The 19,111-nt window shown below is 43.0% G+C and overlaps 1 protein-coding gene across 1 annotated transcript in view; it reads left to right on the top strand.

Annotated features, from left to right (window-relative positions):
- Positions 1 to 19,111, top strand: part of traf4a (tnf receptor-associated factor 4a) — a 39,441-nt gene that overhangs the window by 7,927 nt on the left and 12,403 nt on the right. Inside the window, exon 2 of the mRNA XM_080731347.1 lies at positions 15,437 to 15,488. Coding sequence (XP_080587473.1) covers positions 15,437 to 15,488 — 52 coding nt within the window. The remainder of the gene's footprint in view (positions 1 to 15,436; positions 15,489 to 19,111) is intronic.

The raw sequence follows: 19,111 nt of genomic DNA, 5'->3' as shown, positions 1-19,111 counted from the left end.
AGTGTCCCATTGCTTTTTTCTATGTGTGACATTGTGTATTTCAAAAGGGTAATGCTCTGACACAGCAGTATCTTTGCACTATTATCGCCCATGTCCAACAAACTAATGTGAAATGCATCTGACTTGTTGGCAAAGAGATTGTTAGCAGGGATCGCAGTGGCGGTCATTAGCACCAGGCTGTAGTTGGGTGACCACTGGCTCTGGTTGCTGAGCTGACACCCAGGCATGTGTGGAATCTCTGTGTGGAGTCTGAAAGGAGAGCAGCTGGTAGTGAGGGAGCGAGGCAGCGTGGTCATGGGGGTGAATTGATGCACAGGCACCTGTCTCAGTGAAAGGCTCCTCTGTAGAGCAGAACAGGTGTCAGCAGAGCAGTTAAGCTCTTCACTTTAAGCGTATAGACTCTGAATTAGGAGCCCTATCAATGTTCCGGTCAATGCCCATTCACCCACACAGCTCTTTCCGTCCCTTCCTGGTGTCGCCAGTGAAATGTGCTGGTGGTGATAGCTTCCTTCCTGCCAGGCCTTAGCATCGTATAGCGTCCTCTCATCGGCTCTGGTCTGTTTACTGTGGTGGACCCCTTAACCACACAGCTCGATGACTCAAGTCCACTACAGGCCCCCTGTGTGGTGTCTTGGAATCTCTCTCGCAGCTCATTTTCAGATATGTCAACATAGCACAATGCCCAGAGCCCCCCACCCCTGCCCTTCCTCTCTGTGCACAGACAATCTATTGATGCCATGAAAGAGCCACGGGGAGGAAGTCACTTCATCACTTGCATGTCCAGATGCATCACTCAATCGGCTTGTTCAGGACGAGGACGAGGGATCGCTTGCGGCGCAGGCCGGGTCTACTCATTCATCCCCAGTGCCATTCCCAGGGGTGTCACAAAGGGGGGAAAGTGGGACTGAGTTACTAGGGCCCAAGGTGGAGCGGCCATATTTATTTTATACTTTAGCTATTGAAAAATAGCAGATATACAAGCGCACAGCGCGGCACCGAGTGCCACGCTGTGAGCTTGTAGATCTGCTATTTTTGGAAGGTAGTGCAAATTTTTTTAAGCGAACATTTGTTACTAAAATTTTGCTTCTGGGGGGTCCCTGGAAGTGAACTAAATATTTTGGGATGGGGGTCTGCGGCCAAATACATATCATTTTGGGGGATCTTGACATGAAAAAGTTTGAGCACCACTCACATAGAAAAATATAGGTTTGTCAAAAAACCTTAGAAGGATTTGTAATATTCAAAGACTTGCACACTTTTTCACGACTTTTCAAAAATAGCAGATACACAAGCTCGCAGTGAGCTTGTATATCTGCTAGTTTTCAAGTAACGCGTAATGATGCGCTCCCAGTATAAATGGGATAAACCCCCTCCCCCTACGAAGAACATTCATGGGGGGCCCGCTGTGAATCCTTGTATCCAGGGGCCCTGGGGCCCAGAATTTGGTGCGACACCCCTGCCCATTCCCCAGCAGGGTCTTTTGCGAGTGGTTGATCGTGATGGCACATTGACCAGCGGGTGACATGCTTACTTGGATGTGAAGAGAGTGTACCATTTAAACTGTGACTGTCATCTGATTTACAGGTCATGCAGCAACTGCATGCTGAACAAACAGAAATTGGAATGATATGGTACATGCGATCGCTAATGGCAGGCAATGGCAGTCTTAAACGTCTGTCTGTTATACCAAATCATTGCAAATGTGAATAAATTGTAAACGTTCATTCGAGTAGGTCATCTTGACTTAGCACTGTGTGTACCAGGGAGAGTGAAGTTATGATTTAGCTGGCAGGAAATAAAGAACAAATAGCAGGATCATTTCCTTGTCGATGATAAATTGATTATTATAAGAGACGGGTGGCTAAACGCTACTCTTTTACTAATTGATATGTCCTGTCATTCAGCTCGCTGTTGCTCTCAACGCCAGGGGTAGTAGAATACATGCTAGAGGAGCAATGCAGCTGAGGCCTATTGAGACAAAGGAGGCAGTTTGACGTCGCCACCCTTCCTCGCTAAACAAAGAAATAGCATCCCCAAAAAGAGAAGTGGACAACTAAGCACGCTACAGCTGAGAGCTATTATGATTTAGCATGCCTCACGGAGAAGACTGGTAGAGAAAGCTAGGGATTCTATATCTATCTATATCTATCTGCTATATCTATTCAATATGCTTCAGATTGGAAAACAGGTTCCAAAGCATGCCTGCAGATAAGCTACTGGTAATATGAGCTTAGGGGTTGTGTGCGTGCGTGCGTGTGTGCGTGCGCGTGTGTGTGTGTGTGTGTGTGTGTGTGCGTGTGTGTGTTGTGTGCGCTTCTGCAGCTTCTCCTTAGCGTCTGATAACTGTTCTCTCTCTTTCACACAAAGAAGCTCACCTTCCCTCACAGTTACCATGGACACAAAAGCACAGGGCCTAAAATTGTCACTGCCGTGATGCGCACACCTCATTGACCCGAATCAGCCCTCTGACACAAATAAGTAGACGGAGCATTTCCTCTGCCTATATAATGCGGACGTGCGTGTAGGTGTCAAGAGTAAATTACCTGTTTGAACACCTTGAAGTAAAGCAGCATTTAGCGGGGGAGTTTTGAGGGGAAAAGTTTGCATTAGTTTTCTAGTTGAGAGGAAGCCTGCTGTGACTCACGGCACCAGGATCCTCACTGTTTTCCCTGCACTGCACTGCGCTGACTGGTGATTCATGCGGAGGCAGGTCACACGTTTTAACATGGGAGACTCTGCAGGGAATCAAATCATAATTCTCTTACTTCCACCTCCTCATTTCACCACGCCCTCGCATGTTCTCTGGCAAAGCTCCGACAGACACACAGCGCAGTCGTTACGGCTTATCGTCCAATCACTCTCAACTAAGGTATATCAAAGTCAACACGCTGAGTCATAGTTGAGTCATACTCGTAGCATAAACGAATAACTATTTTTAATCTTCCTCAGATCTGTTGTGACGAAGGCAACTGAACTGTCTTGTGGTGGTACTTGTTAACTTCCTCAAATCTGTTGTGACGAAGGCAACTGAACTGTCTTGTGGTGGTACTTGTTAATGAATGGATGAGCCACTGCCACAGAGGGCCTCATGCCGTTTTTATTTCAACGGTGTTACCGTGGAATAAGGCCTACCGTGAGTCTCCCACACATTACAGAGGCTGACACTGGTGTACCCATATCTCAACACCTACTCAACTCAGGAGTCACAAACTGTAAAATCCTGAGTGTGATTGATTGCAACTCTTGAGAATACAAAGGGATTCTTCTGATTAAAATGAACACTCAGGATTTTACTGCACATGGACCAGAGCATGCTGTTAAGATTTTACGTTTATGACTTGAGGGTCAAGGAAACAGCCATATGGATCATATAGAGCTTATCTGTTCAGCGCTACCATCAGTTTTGATTGATTCCTATTTCGCCCAGTTAGGGCATTATTGTAGTACTGGACTATAAAAGGGGAACCAGAGAGTCTATTAGTTGCTAAAACAAATACAGCCTACCATAAAATACTCCACCTTTACACAGTGAAAGCATTTAACATTTATGATGGCTGGAGTAAGTGGGACAGACATCTTAAGATGGATTATTCATATAAATCCAATTGTATTAAACCACTTAATTAATGTCCTGCTGTTCCCACACTGAATTCAATTTAAAAAAAATCAATAACAATATGATAAACAATTAATTGTATGTTACACATTTGCAATTGTTACTTTAATGTTTGTACTGGGAGCAGCAGATGCAGGCTAATTAAAAGATCTGTTTTCCATAACACATTATCGGTTGGAGGGATTATCTGAAGTCTGAACAGCCAACCTGCTGCCCTTAACCAGAGTGGAGTGGAGAGGCAGTGTGGAGGTGGTGAAATAATCTGCCTTCACAGAATCCTCGGATTACTGCTGATAATATGGACCTCCCATAGTGTTGTTACCTTTGGCATTATTTCCTTAGATTTCAATCAGTTCCAAGAAAATAGCCCATATCATCCACACTATGGAGTGAGGGCCCTACATATTCTATTCATCTCACCACACACACACACACACACACACACACACACACACACACACACACACACACACACACACACACACACACACACACACATTAATGCCTTATTGTTGCTCCTCTGGTGTGTCCAAGGAATGACGGTCACTCCTCGATGAGGATACGAGGCCACTGAAATTGAGAGGGTAGAATAAATCAGGATGGGTCCGAAGGACTTATCGTTCCTTTCAGGCAATATGTCACCCTTTCCAGTAAATGTTTTTGATCCTCCTGGAGAACCACATAGTGCAAAGCTTTACGCTTAGATTGTTTTCTGACTGATGTGTTTCCTCTTATAGCAGAGTTTGAAGATTCTCTTGCTCGCATACACTATGTACTGTATATTATACAAGGCATTGATTCCTCTCAGTATCTTAACTGATCAAAGAGAGTGCTCTAAGAACGAAACCCTTATCTGCCGATGGAGTAGCCCCATTTCAGTTTGTCTCATCTCTAGCTTAGCATTAACCTGCTTTGGCCCCCATCTGCCAGACATCCTGGCCATGAAGAATACCTGAGATTAGTCAGGGGCTAGTGATGAGAGAGCTTAAAATATCCTCAGTGATCAGGTTTTGACACAATATATTATGACAGCATATGACACTTTAATCAAGAAGAATTATGAAAATGCAATAAGATGCTGCTCATGAGTTTTCAAGCCAAACCTGTAGCCTAAATTCAATGTAACGTTTTATGACCAATGCCAGTGACATATCAAAGGCAGCAAGGCGTGACTGAGATCACAAGACATTTAATTATCTATGCAGTGGTTTAATAGAGGCTGTATGTACTGATACACACTTCCTCTGCTTCCACTGCGTTGCAGTTTCATGCTGTGCCTCTCTTCCATCCAATCACTGATCCTCTTGATGACAGTTTGAAGGAAAGTGACATGGCTGTCTCCAGTGTCATGTCTAACATGTCATGTGTGTACAGCCGGCTGGTGGGCAAAGATGGGCGCTCCTTTTAATGCCTAGTCGACGCCTTGGCACTCTCAAAGGCCCCCGGTCCACTGTATGCATTCCACAGGATTAGTGTGGCAGTACCACAGCCCTTCAAAGCCAGGCGTCATCGCTGCACATCGTCCTTTTAGCAGACATCTGCCCTCTGAAGCCTGGCTAAAATTAGATCAACAATCTGTAATTAAAAACTGCTGACATTTGCCCATGTCTCGGAGATGTTATAGCTAATTTGAATTCAGTTTCTCAAGACCAGACTTGTCACGTTCTTTCGAGTGCCAATTGCCTACTTACCGTGCTTTCAAAGTTCAAACCTATGTAATACAGTGTGAAGCTGGGTAGTAAAGTGGAGAGTGGTCTGTTTCACACTTCTAGTATCTTGCTAGTAGCTTTTAGCACTTCTTCAGAGACTAGTAGGTCCTTCTCACATGTGTGTTGCATGTTAAACCATGGGAGTTTCATTGGATTTTATGAGTGGCCTTGCTGGCCCCCGCCCCTGCACAACTGCCCCATAACCAGATCAAACATAACCATCTCTTTTCAAGCCCCCAGCAAAACCTCAATTCTGGGTGGGGTTTCACTTTGTATTCTCTGAAGTGCCTGTAAGTAACGCATGTGTGCATACAATGTTTATGGTGGTCTCTTTCTGCTGCTGCCTGTGTGACATTTCTGCTGAGTGGGTTAGGATGCAGTGCTCAGCTCCTGCTTGAATTGATGGGACTTCTCTCTCAGCCCCCAGTCTGTGACCAGATCAGCAGGGAGTTAATGAAATTGAATTGATTTTCCTGCACCTCGTCCATGCAGTATAATACTGTAATCTGAGGATGAAAACAGGCAGAGTAAAGCAGGACCCGAAAATGCATTACATTTGCTCTTTCATTTGAGTTTCAGCCTGTGGAACGTAATTCTTACCTTTTTAATGCACATCTTTTAACGGATCCTTCCCAAAACACAGGAATTATTTAAACTCTGTGAAACACATAGACATGTCCGTTAAAGGACAACTTTGTTTTTTTACAACAACGGTTCATATTTTAGATTGTAATTAGAGAAAAGAAAAGATGAGCGTTAAAATGTTTTCATATAACGATAGAAAGAAGTAAATGAAAACATTTTAACACGCATCTTTTCGTTAATTACATTCTAAAATATGAACCCTTGTTGTAGAAAGACAAAGTTGTCCTTTAAGTCGGGATTGGAAAGAAATTCAGACACAAAAGAATGTACTTGCTAGCAGACTGAGCATGTTGTGCTTGACAGTGTTTTCTTTGGTTTGACCATTGCAAAAGCACAAAGTCACCATAACGAAAGCAGTCCAATGAGTGTTGCTTTGGTTTGAAGGCTAGTGCTTTTTTAGCCCCCCCCCCACCCCATTTCTAGAAAGAGACAGAGCAAGGGATTTTGAAAGCGGGTAAGCACCATCTCCCTTCCTTACACACTGTAGGATGGATTATGGCATCCCAGAGGCTGGAGCTCAGTGTGCAGATGGCTGCATCTCCCTCCCTCCATGTATTGATTCATCCATCCATCCATCCTTTCCTCTTCGCTGTTTTTGTGGCTTGGTTCTGTTCTGGCAGATGCCTGCTTCCTTTGTGGAGTCACATGCTGTTTGCTAACATAGCGGTACAGAATGTTTGCATCTTATGCTGTACCTCTGGCATTGTGATGGTTCTGGTGACATTTTGGTTTGCTTGCGTGTCTCCCTTGGTTCTGCTCACAAAAGAAGATGCTCTATATGTAGCACATCACGGGGAAAGCTTGGTAACAGTGGTTAAAAAGTATTTAGAAAATATATCCTTTCAGGCTTCCGTTGCTATTATGGCATGTGTTTTTTAGTATCAAAACAAAACTGACATTTGGAAAAAATTAAGAATATTTTGTTAACTTTTGAACATAGTAGAAGTCTGAATTAGCTCACCAAAGGCTTGTGCTAACACATGTCAAGACAGAGAGTGCTAATTTCATAAACTGGGACTATGCAGTCATAACCTCAGTGTTAATTTATCCATTTGCAACTCTGAGAGTGTGCAAATGGACTCTTATGTGATAGGGCCATTTGGTAACATAGCATTTTGGTCAATCAGAGTGGATTTTATTATGTACATTAACTAGGATATGGTCAGTCTTGAATCCATTTAAAAAAGAAATCCGACTAGCCTCTTGGCTTTTGTTTACATGTGATGGATGGCTGATAGCTCTGCTTCTAATGTGCTATTTTCATTAATCATTTACATTTTTTTTAATGATTTGCCATCAGTTTCCTCAGTGAATCTGACACAGAGAACAAGAGAACAAGCCAGGGAAATGGTGCCAGACATCTACCCACGCAGTGCACACAGTCTTTGTATTGGTCTCTTTCCTACACTTGCATCATTTTCTCCTCTTTTGGCAGAGTAACACAGGAAAAATACCTCAGTTTATATTACCTCTACCTGCTATGTATATATCCATTTCCCAAGTCTGTATTTCGTTCAGCCATCTGATTCTTATGTTTGTGTGGCATTTAGTCACATCATGTAGTTTGTTTTCTTTCTCTTAATGACATTGCCCTTCAGATTGTCAGCTGTTGTCACGTCACATTAAGTGGCTGCCAATGGTCCTTTGTCATCAACAATGTAAGCAGTGGAAGTGAGATTGGAGTTTACAGGTGGCATATTCTGGACAAGCGTGCACATCGGGTCTGATTTATCAAGCTCAGTGGCTCACTTTCTCCTCTCCTTTTCGCCCTCCAAATCTCCACACCAAAGCTCTTCACTGAAAATAGCCAATCTACGGAGCTTCCAGAATATGGACGCTAAAGTTCATGTGGTCAATCTGGTTTAACGTCTTGTTTCCAAGCACAGGATATTTCCTTAATATTATGACTGGTCAGGGTGAATGTCATTACAAAGGTCAGAAGGCTTATGCATGACATAATCCTTGGCAAACCATAACTATGCACAGTAGAATCCTAATCTCATTGGAATTAAATCTCACACAAGAAGCTGTTATAGCGCCATCTACTCTGGATATATCCCATGCACATGCACATGCTCACACATACTGTACATAGCCATCCATAGCCACTTAAACCCTATACTGTACTTCATTGAGCATAGGACCATAATGGAAACAAGTCCCCAGGACCTTTTGTGTTTTACTATACGTCCGCACTGTTTACATTTTGGACTAATTAAGTATTCAATCAATCAATTAAAGACCTCCCTAGAGGTCTGTATTTGTCCCTCTCCTTTTTTCCATTTAAACCAAATGTCTTTGACCGAAATGATCCAATCTGCTGTTTTTGCATCATGTTTGCCTATTATTATGACATGCCCTGCCAGAACAGGGAGGCTATAGGGTTCCTGTGGTTAGGGAGGAGTTGATCACCAGTATGTCATCAAACACAGCAAGAGTAGCGGTTGCTCCTCCCCTTATTGGGACAAGCGAGGGAGGGCGGAGCTCGTCTACATGCCGGCTTAAAGCCAAGTCAACAGAGGGGGAAAGGAGCTCTGTCCCTGTGGCGTATCAGCTTACACAGGTAGAAACGACACCACCCACACTGTCTGCCACTTCACTCTGACCTCATTTAGAGCACAGTAGAGCACTGCTTCCCAAGCACATTTTCATGGGTCACAAGTAATGTAAATATCCCCTTTTTTGGGGGTTTCCTACATTTTGTTTTCAGTTATTATTTCTTCACAGATTTTTCTAAAGAATTTCATAAATAAATGAAACAAATTCCATGAGTTTGAAAACGATGCTTAAGAAGTAGTGAAAATAGCAGGTCTACAAGATGTTGTAGATCTGCTATTTTCACTGGTTTGGGTCCTGGGGAGAGACAGGTTTGGGAAACACTGGAGTAGAGCACTGGTTCTCAACCTTTTCCGTCCGGGACCCCCAAAATAATCATATTTTAATTGGGGACGCCCCCACCCCCACTCTGACAAGCACTAAGAGTTGAGGCATTACATTTTGTATGCCGCGGTTCTATTGTGAAAATAGCAGATCTAGGCGTTGTGAACATGTAGATCGGCTATTTACACAATTTCTGCCTCTAATATTTGACAATTTTTCCAATTTGATTTTAGATGTATTAAAAAGTCCTTAAATTGTCACTTTAGAAATGTGCAGATACCCTCTATACACTTACACTTTATGTTGGTCTGTTTACTGTTGAGAGAGAAAACAATATTTCACATTAAGTTAATCATCTGGGGACCCCCCCAAAATAATGTGGGGACCCCCCTGGGGGTCTGGACCCACAGGTTGAAAACCACTGGAGTAGAGGATGCCTCAGTCAGCACAGGATACTTACATCAGGGCCTTTCTCTGCTATTCACGAGACTAGCTGACAGCTCTACTCACTACCCACCACCCCCTCAACAGACTTTCCGTCAAGAGATTCTATTCACTCACTCTCAAAGCTGTGTTCACGTTGATTTCATAAGAACTGATGGGAATAAACCTCCATCGAGTCAGCTGAAGGTCTTAAATAAATGCCAGTGTGCCCGTTGGATGATATTCTTAGCGTATTTAGTCACAATTGTACTACCGTAAAGTAGTAGTTATCCTGCCAACTTTAGCCAAGCCATTTCTTTTGTGTGTGTGCATGTGATGGATAGCTTGATCTATATGTAGCTCACAGTAAATCATCTTAAAATGTTTTATCATAGACTTCACTGGATTGTCTGGGAGGTCTCATCGTAAAGGACTCTGGGGAGTTACTAAACAGACATCTAAAGCAGTGTTTCCCAAACTTTTTAGCGTGAGACCCAAAAGAGAAATTAGACGTAGTGAAAACAGCAGATCTACAAGCTCACACAATGCATTGTGAGCTATTTTCTTTTATTTATAATTAAACGACTTCACGAAAATCTTAACTTTTTGGGTAATGTTTTTTTTTTTTTAAATGTTTTGAAATAATCCAAAACAAAATGTAGGAAACAAAAAGATCCACTGTTTTGGAAACAGTGATCTACAGTATGTGTTGAAGAACCTGTCCTGTGCTAACCGTGTGAAATGTAGTTGCAGGCAGTCAACTTAATCCAACTAACAGGCACGTTTGCCTTAACCACACTGTGCTTGGAATTACCTGCTATTTTCATCATCACCGACCACATGCACTGTACAGTACATGTGCCATCATGGACATGAATTGTAGTTATTGTAGTGGTCATGTGCTATACAATAATGTGTCACTACTCCTTCATTACTGCACTAAGTGTTGGCCTGGGAATAAAAAATTAATGACTGCACACAGTCTCACCTGGATATGTACCGGTACTGGCAGATTTCAAACGGTTGAAGTGGGGGGGTTAACTACAGCTAAGATTAAATAAAATTCCTGCTCCCTCCCAACTTCCTGGAAGTGGAAACAGATACTTGAGATCAGTTAGGCGACAGAAGGCCATGGAAGCCTATACGGTGACACTTAAGGTTTTGCTTGTGTTTAAGAGGTAATCCAGCTCTTTCGCTTGAAAAGAAAAGGGCGTTTTGCCTGAAGACCAACGTAAACCTCATGGTAAGCTCTAGGAGGAGATAAGCAAAAAACGTAGCAGGCGACCCAGTCAAGGCTGCCGATAGCATCTCGCTCCATGAGAAAATCCTTCCTCTGGCTGCGAGCGCAGAGGTCTGTTTACAGAGTTAATGTGTCACAGACTTTCTGTGCGCCAAAAGCCTTCGTGCTTTTGATTTTTGTTTGTTTTGCGTGCCTCCACCACCCTGCCCGCTACAACTGTAAACACAGAGGGTTTGTTTGTGAGTCTCTCTCTGCACCGGTTAGCATGGAGCAGGTTTCAAGGTTACCCTCCGGCCTTAACCTAATTTATACTTAGTCATACAAGCGTTGCTCGCTGTTGCATCACATTTGTAGTTGAAAATTAGTTGTTTGTGGCAAACGACGCCGGCATACTATGAAGTATAATGAGGCTTTTTACGTCTCTGAAAAGGCCTTGTTGTAGCTAGGAAGGCTGGGTCGGCTGTACTCCGCTTCATGTTACACCCATAAGATTAAACCTGGGAGATTTGTCCCGTCTCTCGCAAGTCTTCCTGTCAGGAGTCGTATGCGAGGTGACAGAGCGTGTTGTGACGGCTGTTCTCGTCAGTATCACAGGGTGAATGGATGTCTGCTTAATCTGTGCTCAGGGCTTGAACGAAGATTTGTGGGGGAAGAGAAGGGGGGGCAATTAAAGGGTAGGCAGGCACTGGCAGAGAGGGATTCTACAGGGTTTAAGAGAACAATGAAGCCTTCCCTCTCTCAACTGTACTCACCAAAGCACTTGGATGTGCATTGCAGGAAATTGCAGGCGACAGCTTTTGTTGTATTCCAATTTAGACAGTCTGATAGTTACCCATGTCTGCATGTGTGAGTGTGAGATGATTTGGATAATTAGCCAAGGTTTGGGGCCTCCTCGGACCAGGATCTCTTGCTGATCGGCACTGCACAAGGACAGCTGTAGAGCAGGCTGCTCTGTTCTCACAGTATGGGGGGAGGCACTGGCAAATGTGGCAATGAAATTTTAATGTGATTATATTAAGTATGCTGCTATCATGCACTTATATAGCACTTAGCTGTTCTATTGTTATGTCAACAGACATGTGATTAGAACACCCATTTATCAGTTTCTGACCCTGGAAAGTCACTGCGAAACGGGGCCGAATGAGTATCTGTTCTCAAAGTAGAGTCATAAACATACTGCATAAGATCATAAAAAAGTATGTGTTCAGTGCCACCGTTGCTATTGATGAGGCTGTTTGTGAAGCAGCTGGACTAGTGTGAATGTCCCTACACTATGGTGTAATAGTAATGTTTGTTTGGGCCTTGAGGAGTTAAGTTTCGATCATTTTGTATTCATTTTGAAACTCCGATATTTCGGATCAATTGGAGAGCGGGAAGAAGGATGAAATTGAATAGAAGATCTTGTTATGGCATCGTCTCCACTTTGTACTTGATTCACTTTCATAAAGAGGCAATAAGCTCTGCTAGAAAGTGGCCAGGAGAGTCAGGTTTTATTTATCAGCGGTGATCCAAACATGAATGTGTTGGTGCAGGACTTTCTCTGTGACCGGGGAGGGAATTATCCTGACACTGTGTGACTAGGCTCTTTTCGCTTGTCTGCCTCTCTGTGCATCAGATAAGCGGCCAGGACTGGATGGGGCTGCTGTACCCACCCACAGCTTACATCTCCCCCGTCTAGAAATGAGAGTCTGTCACTTCCCATTTCCTCTCACCGTGCTCATGGGACAAGCCATGGTCCCTGCGCCGACACACGGGCCACAGCTGTGAAACCATCCCTGACTTGATATCACCATGATCGAACGGATGAGTCCATAATGTTGGCTGAGTAAATTTCACACTACATACAGTAGAAGATGCTCTGCTGGCGGTGTCCCTCCTAGTTCCTAATCGATTGACCCGTATTTTATAGTCCAGTGTGACTCGTTAATTGGTCTCCGGCTCCCTGCTGACACAATGACCCTAATGGACAAGAATTACTGCTGTCTCGTCGTGCATTAACCTCCCTTGCAGCATTGCCTAATTCCTACCCCCCTCATCAACCTCCTTCTCCTTACGAACCTCCTCCCCATCCCCCCACCAGCCCTGATTTCACAGCAGCCGTGTCGGGCCAAAGTGCACGCATGCTCACGTGGGCATGCGTGCATCACATGGGGTTGTCGGTCAGATGACACTACAGCCTGCAGCCAACCGAATTAGAGCTCCAAGCGACCCTTGTCCAGTGTAGGGAGACTGTTGCTCTATCCCAGACTGGTTGTTATCCATTAATTGGTTTAAATGTAATTGGGGGAATGGCCGGGGGTCCTGACATCTCCTCATTAAACCTAATCTATTTATCTCTTTTGCACAATAGTTTCGTTCAAGCCTAATAACCTGTGACTTTGTTGCACTATCTTGAAAAACACAGTACAGTATCTCTCCAGCTGTTATTTAAGCTTTTGCTACTCATTCATCTGACCTCTGACCTAGCACAGCAGAGAATCACAACATGGATAACGACTCGTTAAGGCATCTCAGGGGATTAGTCAATAGCCACGAATGAATGGCCCTTTTTTCCTTCCATGTGTCTTTGTCTCTGCACGGTGGTGATGTCATACTGCTCTGGGCTCCACCCAGGGGTGTATCGCAACAAATTCTGGGCCCTGGGTACAAGGATTCACTGCGGGCCCGCCATGAATGTTCTTCATAGGGGTAGGGGGTTTAACCCATTTAGACTGGGAACGCATTATTACGCATTATTTTGTGCTTTAACTATTGAAGAATAGCAGATATACAAGCTCACAGCGCGGCACCGAGTGCCGCACTGCAAGCTTGTAGATCTGCTGAACATTAGGTGCAAGTCTTTGAATACGGTATTTCAAATCCTTCTAAGATAAAAAAAAAAATCACACTCGTGTGAACTGAGGGGTGGGGGGGGGGGGGGGGGTGCGTGTGTGTGTGTGTGTGTGTGTGTGTGTGTGTGTGTGTGTGTGTGTGTGTGTGTGTGTGTGTGTGTGTGTGTGTGTGTGTGTGTGTGTGTGTGTGTGTGTGTGTGTGTGTGTGTGTGTGTGTGTTGCAGTTGATGCACAGGCCAGGCTAGACTCAACAGCACCTCTCTGGTCACCCAGGGTACTCAGGCTACATACACCAGAGGCTACAGACACACAGACAGACACACAGACACACACACACACACGCACGGATACACACACGGCCACGCTATGGAGACGGTGTGACCACCGCTCAAAAACGATGTTTCTATGTCAGTGGTGCTCAAACCTTTTCATGTCAAGGACCCCCAAAATGATATGTATTTGGCCACGGACCCCCATCTCAAAATATTTAGTTCCAGGCAGGGACCCCCCAGAAGCAAAATTTGAGTTACAAATGTTCGCTTAAAAAATACATACATACATTCAAAGATTCACAACTTTTCAAAAATAGCAGATCTACAAGCTTGCAGCCGCACCTTGAGCTTGTATATCTGCTATTTTTCAATAGCTAAAGTATAAAATAATGAAGTCCCCTCCGCCTTGGGCCCTGGTAACTCAGTCCCACTTTCCCCCCCTTGTGACGCCCCTGCTGGGCTCCACCCAGTAACTCCAGCTTCACCTCCATTTGTTTTTTTTACCATCGTGAATATTTCATGATGTCATCAGGCCGGGGACGCACTGCATTGCCAGAGGGCTTCCCCAATGGTTTACCGTCTCATCTGGTCCTTTACTTAAAAATCATAAATCATGCCAGTGAGTTGACTGTCCTTCTGAGATGCTGTAGTGATGGTTGTTTGCGTGAGGTGAAACCAGATCTCATTCTCAGCCACAGGGACGTGCAGAGAATGTTAGAGAGGCAGGGGCTGAAAGTTCTAAAGGGACCTTTTGGTGGAAATATCGAAAATAGCAGACCTCCAAGCTCACAACGCGTCGCAGCGTGACAGAGACAGGGCAAATATTTCAACATAACATGCTGCATTCAAGTTCAGGAGAGTTTACTTTGGACAAGGCAATTCTCCTGAATGTTGGGCATTTGCATTTCTTTCACCATATTAAAAACTGCATTTGTGTTCTGGAGAGGGCACTTTTTACAGACGGATAAAAGGGCAGGGGCTCAAGCCTCCTTTGATGTCTTATGTGTGCACGTGCCTGCTCAGCCACACGCAGCCTCACTCTTCACGCCGGCCAATCAGACATCTGTATTTCCTGCCCACAATGAAGTGTTTCCTGCTTAATTCTTCAAAAGAGAAGCAGGAAGCAGTAGTTTGACTGACAGCTTCTCCCTACCGTCACTATGGGCAAAAATTTAAACCCCATTGGAAGTTACTGGAGGAAATAAAAAAGCAGGAAAACGCATACAGTACCTACCCTTTAATGTATTATAAATAGACAGATCTGCTCTTTTCCTCTCCAGTAATGAGACTGTGAATGTGTGGCAATAGATCCTCAAAGAGAGGGAACTCGGGGAAGATGAAAGTGCAGTGACATAAATGCCAATGGCTCAGAGAAAGTAATCAGGCTTTATTGTGCAGCGTGGTGTGTGTGTGTGTGTGTGTGTGTGTGTGTGTGTGTGTGTGTGTGTGTGTGTGTGTGTGTGTGTGTGTGTGTGTGTGTGTGTGTGTGCGTGTGCGTGCGACCACGTGTGCACGTGTATGTGCATGTTTCTTCTTGTAAGTCTGTACGCCATACTGTATAAGATGAGTCAGAGAGCTCCGATTTAGAAAGCGTTTGACAACAGATGGGATACAAGAAGAACTTACGGCGATGCAGGCATATTCATTTCAGACAGCCACAAAGATTCCCTTTAACACGGATGTCATTCAGACATGACTCAAAATTAACTCTAAATTAATGCATCCCGCGCCTATTTAAAAATGTATGACGGTTTAACGCTCATGCTGGCTGTAGTCGGTGGTGTTGCTAACTAATGCTTTCCTCTTTTCTTTTGTTACAGTGAGGGTGTTTTCAAGTGTCCAGAAGACCAGCTGCCTCTGGACTATGCCAAGGTACAGTTATTACCGGTACTCACTGTCAGCTGAACTGTATGTGGAAAATGATTAGCATTTGCATATATACAAACTTTAACCCACTTAAGCCCTATATACAGCAGGTGATAGGAGATAACATATATACTTACTGCAGTTGTACGACAAATAGTGAAAATGGCCAATCTACAAGCTTGAACTTGTAGATTGGCTACAACCTCAGCAGGCAGTGATCAGCTATTCTTTGTGGATGTTCTGCTTTGCCATTTGTTCTTTTTCTATGGTGGCACAATTTTGTTACTTAATTGTCCAAGGACATGATGACTAGGGTTTTATTTCTAGGGAAGAAATCTTAAATTTCACAATTCTTGCTGATGTATAAGCTCACAATCTTGCTATTTTCACACAGTATAAAAGTTATATTGGAATCTTTGCAAAACGGTATCGTTGATATAGAAAAAACACTTTTTATTAGTGATTTTAGATAAGAAAATAATGGTTGCAGCCCTACATGCTTCTGATAAACACATAGTGATTCAAATTAAACACTTTGATATAAAAGAGAAAAAGAGAAGATACACAATTATTAGATGTCAGGGTAGAATAGAGATAATTTGTAGAAATTGCTTCGATACAGAGGGGGGATAACAAGCCAACTATATACGAGTGTGAGTCATAGAATTTGGCTCTCTAACATGGTTTCCCCACTGTGAAACAATAATGTGCAATGCGGATAAGGGATTAATTCTGCACTTTGTATGAGATTGTCGAAGATGCAATGGACAGAAAATGATCATCTCTGTTGCTGCACTACTTTGGCACTGACTGATTTTGAAACTATTGCCAATCTGTATTGTATGAAATTCCTCTCTCTGTATGAAAACGGTGTTAATAAAGTATAGATTTGTAACAGTATAGATTTTTTTTTAACCCCAGGCAGCAGCATGCCCGGCCAGCAGTGCTGGCTAATACGCTCTCAGTCACGATGTGCGACAGACTGTGAATGCATTATTACGCATTATTTTGTGCTTTAACTATTGAAAAATAGCAGATATACAAGGCAAAGCTTACAGTGTGGCACCGAGTGACGTGCTGAGAGCTTGTAGATCTGCTATTTTTGAGAAATCGTGATTTTCTTTATTTTCTTTATATTTTTATAAAAAAAAAAAAAATTATCAGTGGTGCTCAAAATATTTAGTTCCAGGGACCCCCCAGAAGCAAAATTTGATTTACAAATGTTCGCTTAAAAAAATACATATATTCAAAGATTTGCACACACTTTCACGACTTTTCAAAAATAGCAGATCTACAAGCTCACAGCTGTGAGCTTGTAGATCTGCTATTTTTCAATAGCTACAGCCATAAAATAATTAAGGAGCCCCTCCACCTTGGGCCCTAGTAAACTCCCTCCCAGTGAATGGCACTGGAAGAACAGGACTTCCCACAGGGTGGATGAGCTCAGCGCACACCTGTCAGACATTGTTATTTACCAAGGCCTTCACAGGCTCCCGGTCGCCTGTAAATTACCCCATGCTGGTGGTCCTGTCTGGGGGTTTGTAGTAACGCTCATTACACTCTTGTCCTCAGCATCCCGTCGATGAACTTAGCTCAGATAATGCACTCCCCGCGCAAAGAACTGGCTCGGATAATGCACTCCCACTCACCAGCGCCGAGCTAGCGTGGCCTTGCTGAGAGTGATACTACTGGCATTTCAGCAGGAATGTGTTTGTCCTGTTAGAGACGTAGCGTTGGTGGGATGACTGCTCACGATGGCAAAAGCAAATAGAGTAAAGCCAAGTTGGAGGGCTTACTCCCCTCCCTGATAACGCCTGGGTCTAACGTTATTAAGAGGTCGTTATTGTAGTCCCCTGCACATTCAGAGGCCGGAACAATGGAAGACTGTTTGGGTTTATTTTAGAGGATTTGGCACCAGCTCGGAACATGTGATTATGGCAGAAAACTACTATCTGCTTCAGTTTACATGCATTTTTGCTGCTCGGTATTCACAGCAATGTTGTTTTTGACAGCAAATTTTGATTTAGTTTTAGTCATAGTCTTTTGAATAAAGTGTTGGTAATTTAGTTTTAGTCATAATTTAGTCACCTGAAAAGTTTTAGTTTTAGTCTAATTTTAGTCGACTAAATATCATATGTTTTTAGGCGACTCAATCTACAGTTGACTTAGTCGACTAAAATGTATTTTGGCAGGCCTTGATGGCATCGTAATGACTGATTTTACATTTGGTTTCGTGCTGAAAATAGCAGATCTACAAGCTCACAATGCGTCGCGCTTTAGTTTAGTCACGCTGCAGTTTAGTCATCACAGCTTAGTTTTTATTTCGTTTTCGGCAGTGAAAAAAACGCAGTCGTCAAACATTTTTCCTCATAGTTTTAGTCGACGAAATCAACACTGATTCACAGCCTGCACGCTGAAGTACAACCCTGTGGCTCTGCGTCTTTGTTTTAGTATAAATGTCTGTGAGGACATTTCTCTGCTTCACTGCCGACGATTGCAAGAACTGGCCATCACAGCATAATGAATGTGATTTATAATTAACATTAACCAGTTAAAATGGTGCCGTAATGCTTGCATTCAATCTGACACGGCCACCCGTTGAGTTTAACGGACCGCCTGTAGAGAGATAGCGGATGTGTTTTACATCAGCTCTTTCTGAATATTAACTTTGATGTTAATGGCTCCCAATTATGAATGCTACGCATTTCTCTCTGCAGAAAGCACGTGCAGTCGTGCGCACAGACGAGGTGTTGTTAATATTTCCTGATATTTTTTAGGGGTTTGTTTCAGATTTTTGTGACTTTTTTTGTCCTTTGTCCTTGTGTGCCAGTGGGGGAGATGGACATGCATGACGGCCTGTCACAGTTATTTCATATTTCACCAATTATTTCTTGCATAATCATCATAATCGTAAAAAACAATCTTAACATTTAAAAGAAAATTGTGGAATTGGCATATCTACAACCTCACAACTTCGCAAGTTTGCATTATGAGCTTGTAGGACTATTTCCAATAAAAAAAAAAAAAAAGAATAACAAATTGAGCATACCATAATTAAATATGGCCAATTTTGGCCATAATATATTTACATTATTGACTTTCATTATTGGTTCCAGTCATTGTCAGTCATAGATAAATTCTATTTAAATTATTTGTCATATCTCTGCTGAGCAACATTTGTTTACAATGCCTAAAAGACAAACAGAAATGTATGTTTTATGTTCCGATGTTCAATGTCAATAATAATAAATAAATCATACGTAAAATATCACGATGGTGACAGCCCTAGATGCATGCAGAGCTGTAAATCAACAGCGAGACAATTTGGTGCCTGGGAATCCCTCTTCATCTACAGCACCTATCCATCTATCTCTTTGTTTCTTCATTCTCCCCACATACGCTTGAACTCATTCATTTTTCCAACATAATCTCATAATAACGATGACAAATATTCAGAATGTCCACTGTGCATCACATTTGACTCTGTAATTAATAAAACACATCGTTTTAGAAATGCTATTAGTGAAAATAGGAGAACCTACATCCTAACCACACGTTGCAACGTAAATATTCTCCTACTTTTGCTGAATGTTTGCCTATTATGACATATTTACCCACAACAGGGATGC

Source organism: Nannobrachium achirus (assembly GCF_963921795.1).
Source record: "Nannobrachium achirus genome assembly, chromosome: 8".
NCBI classification, from domain to species: Eukaryota; Metazoa; Chordata; class Actinopteri; order Myctophiformes; family Myctophidae; genus Nannobrachium; species Nannobrachium achirus.
This window is presented reverse-complemented; position numbering and strand designations above follow the sequence as displayed.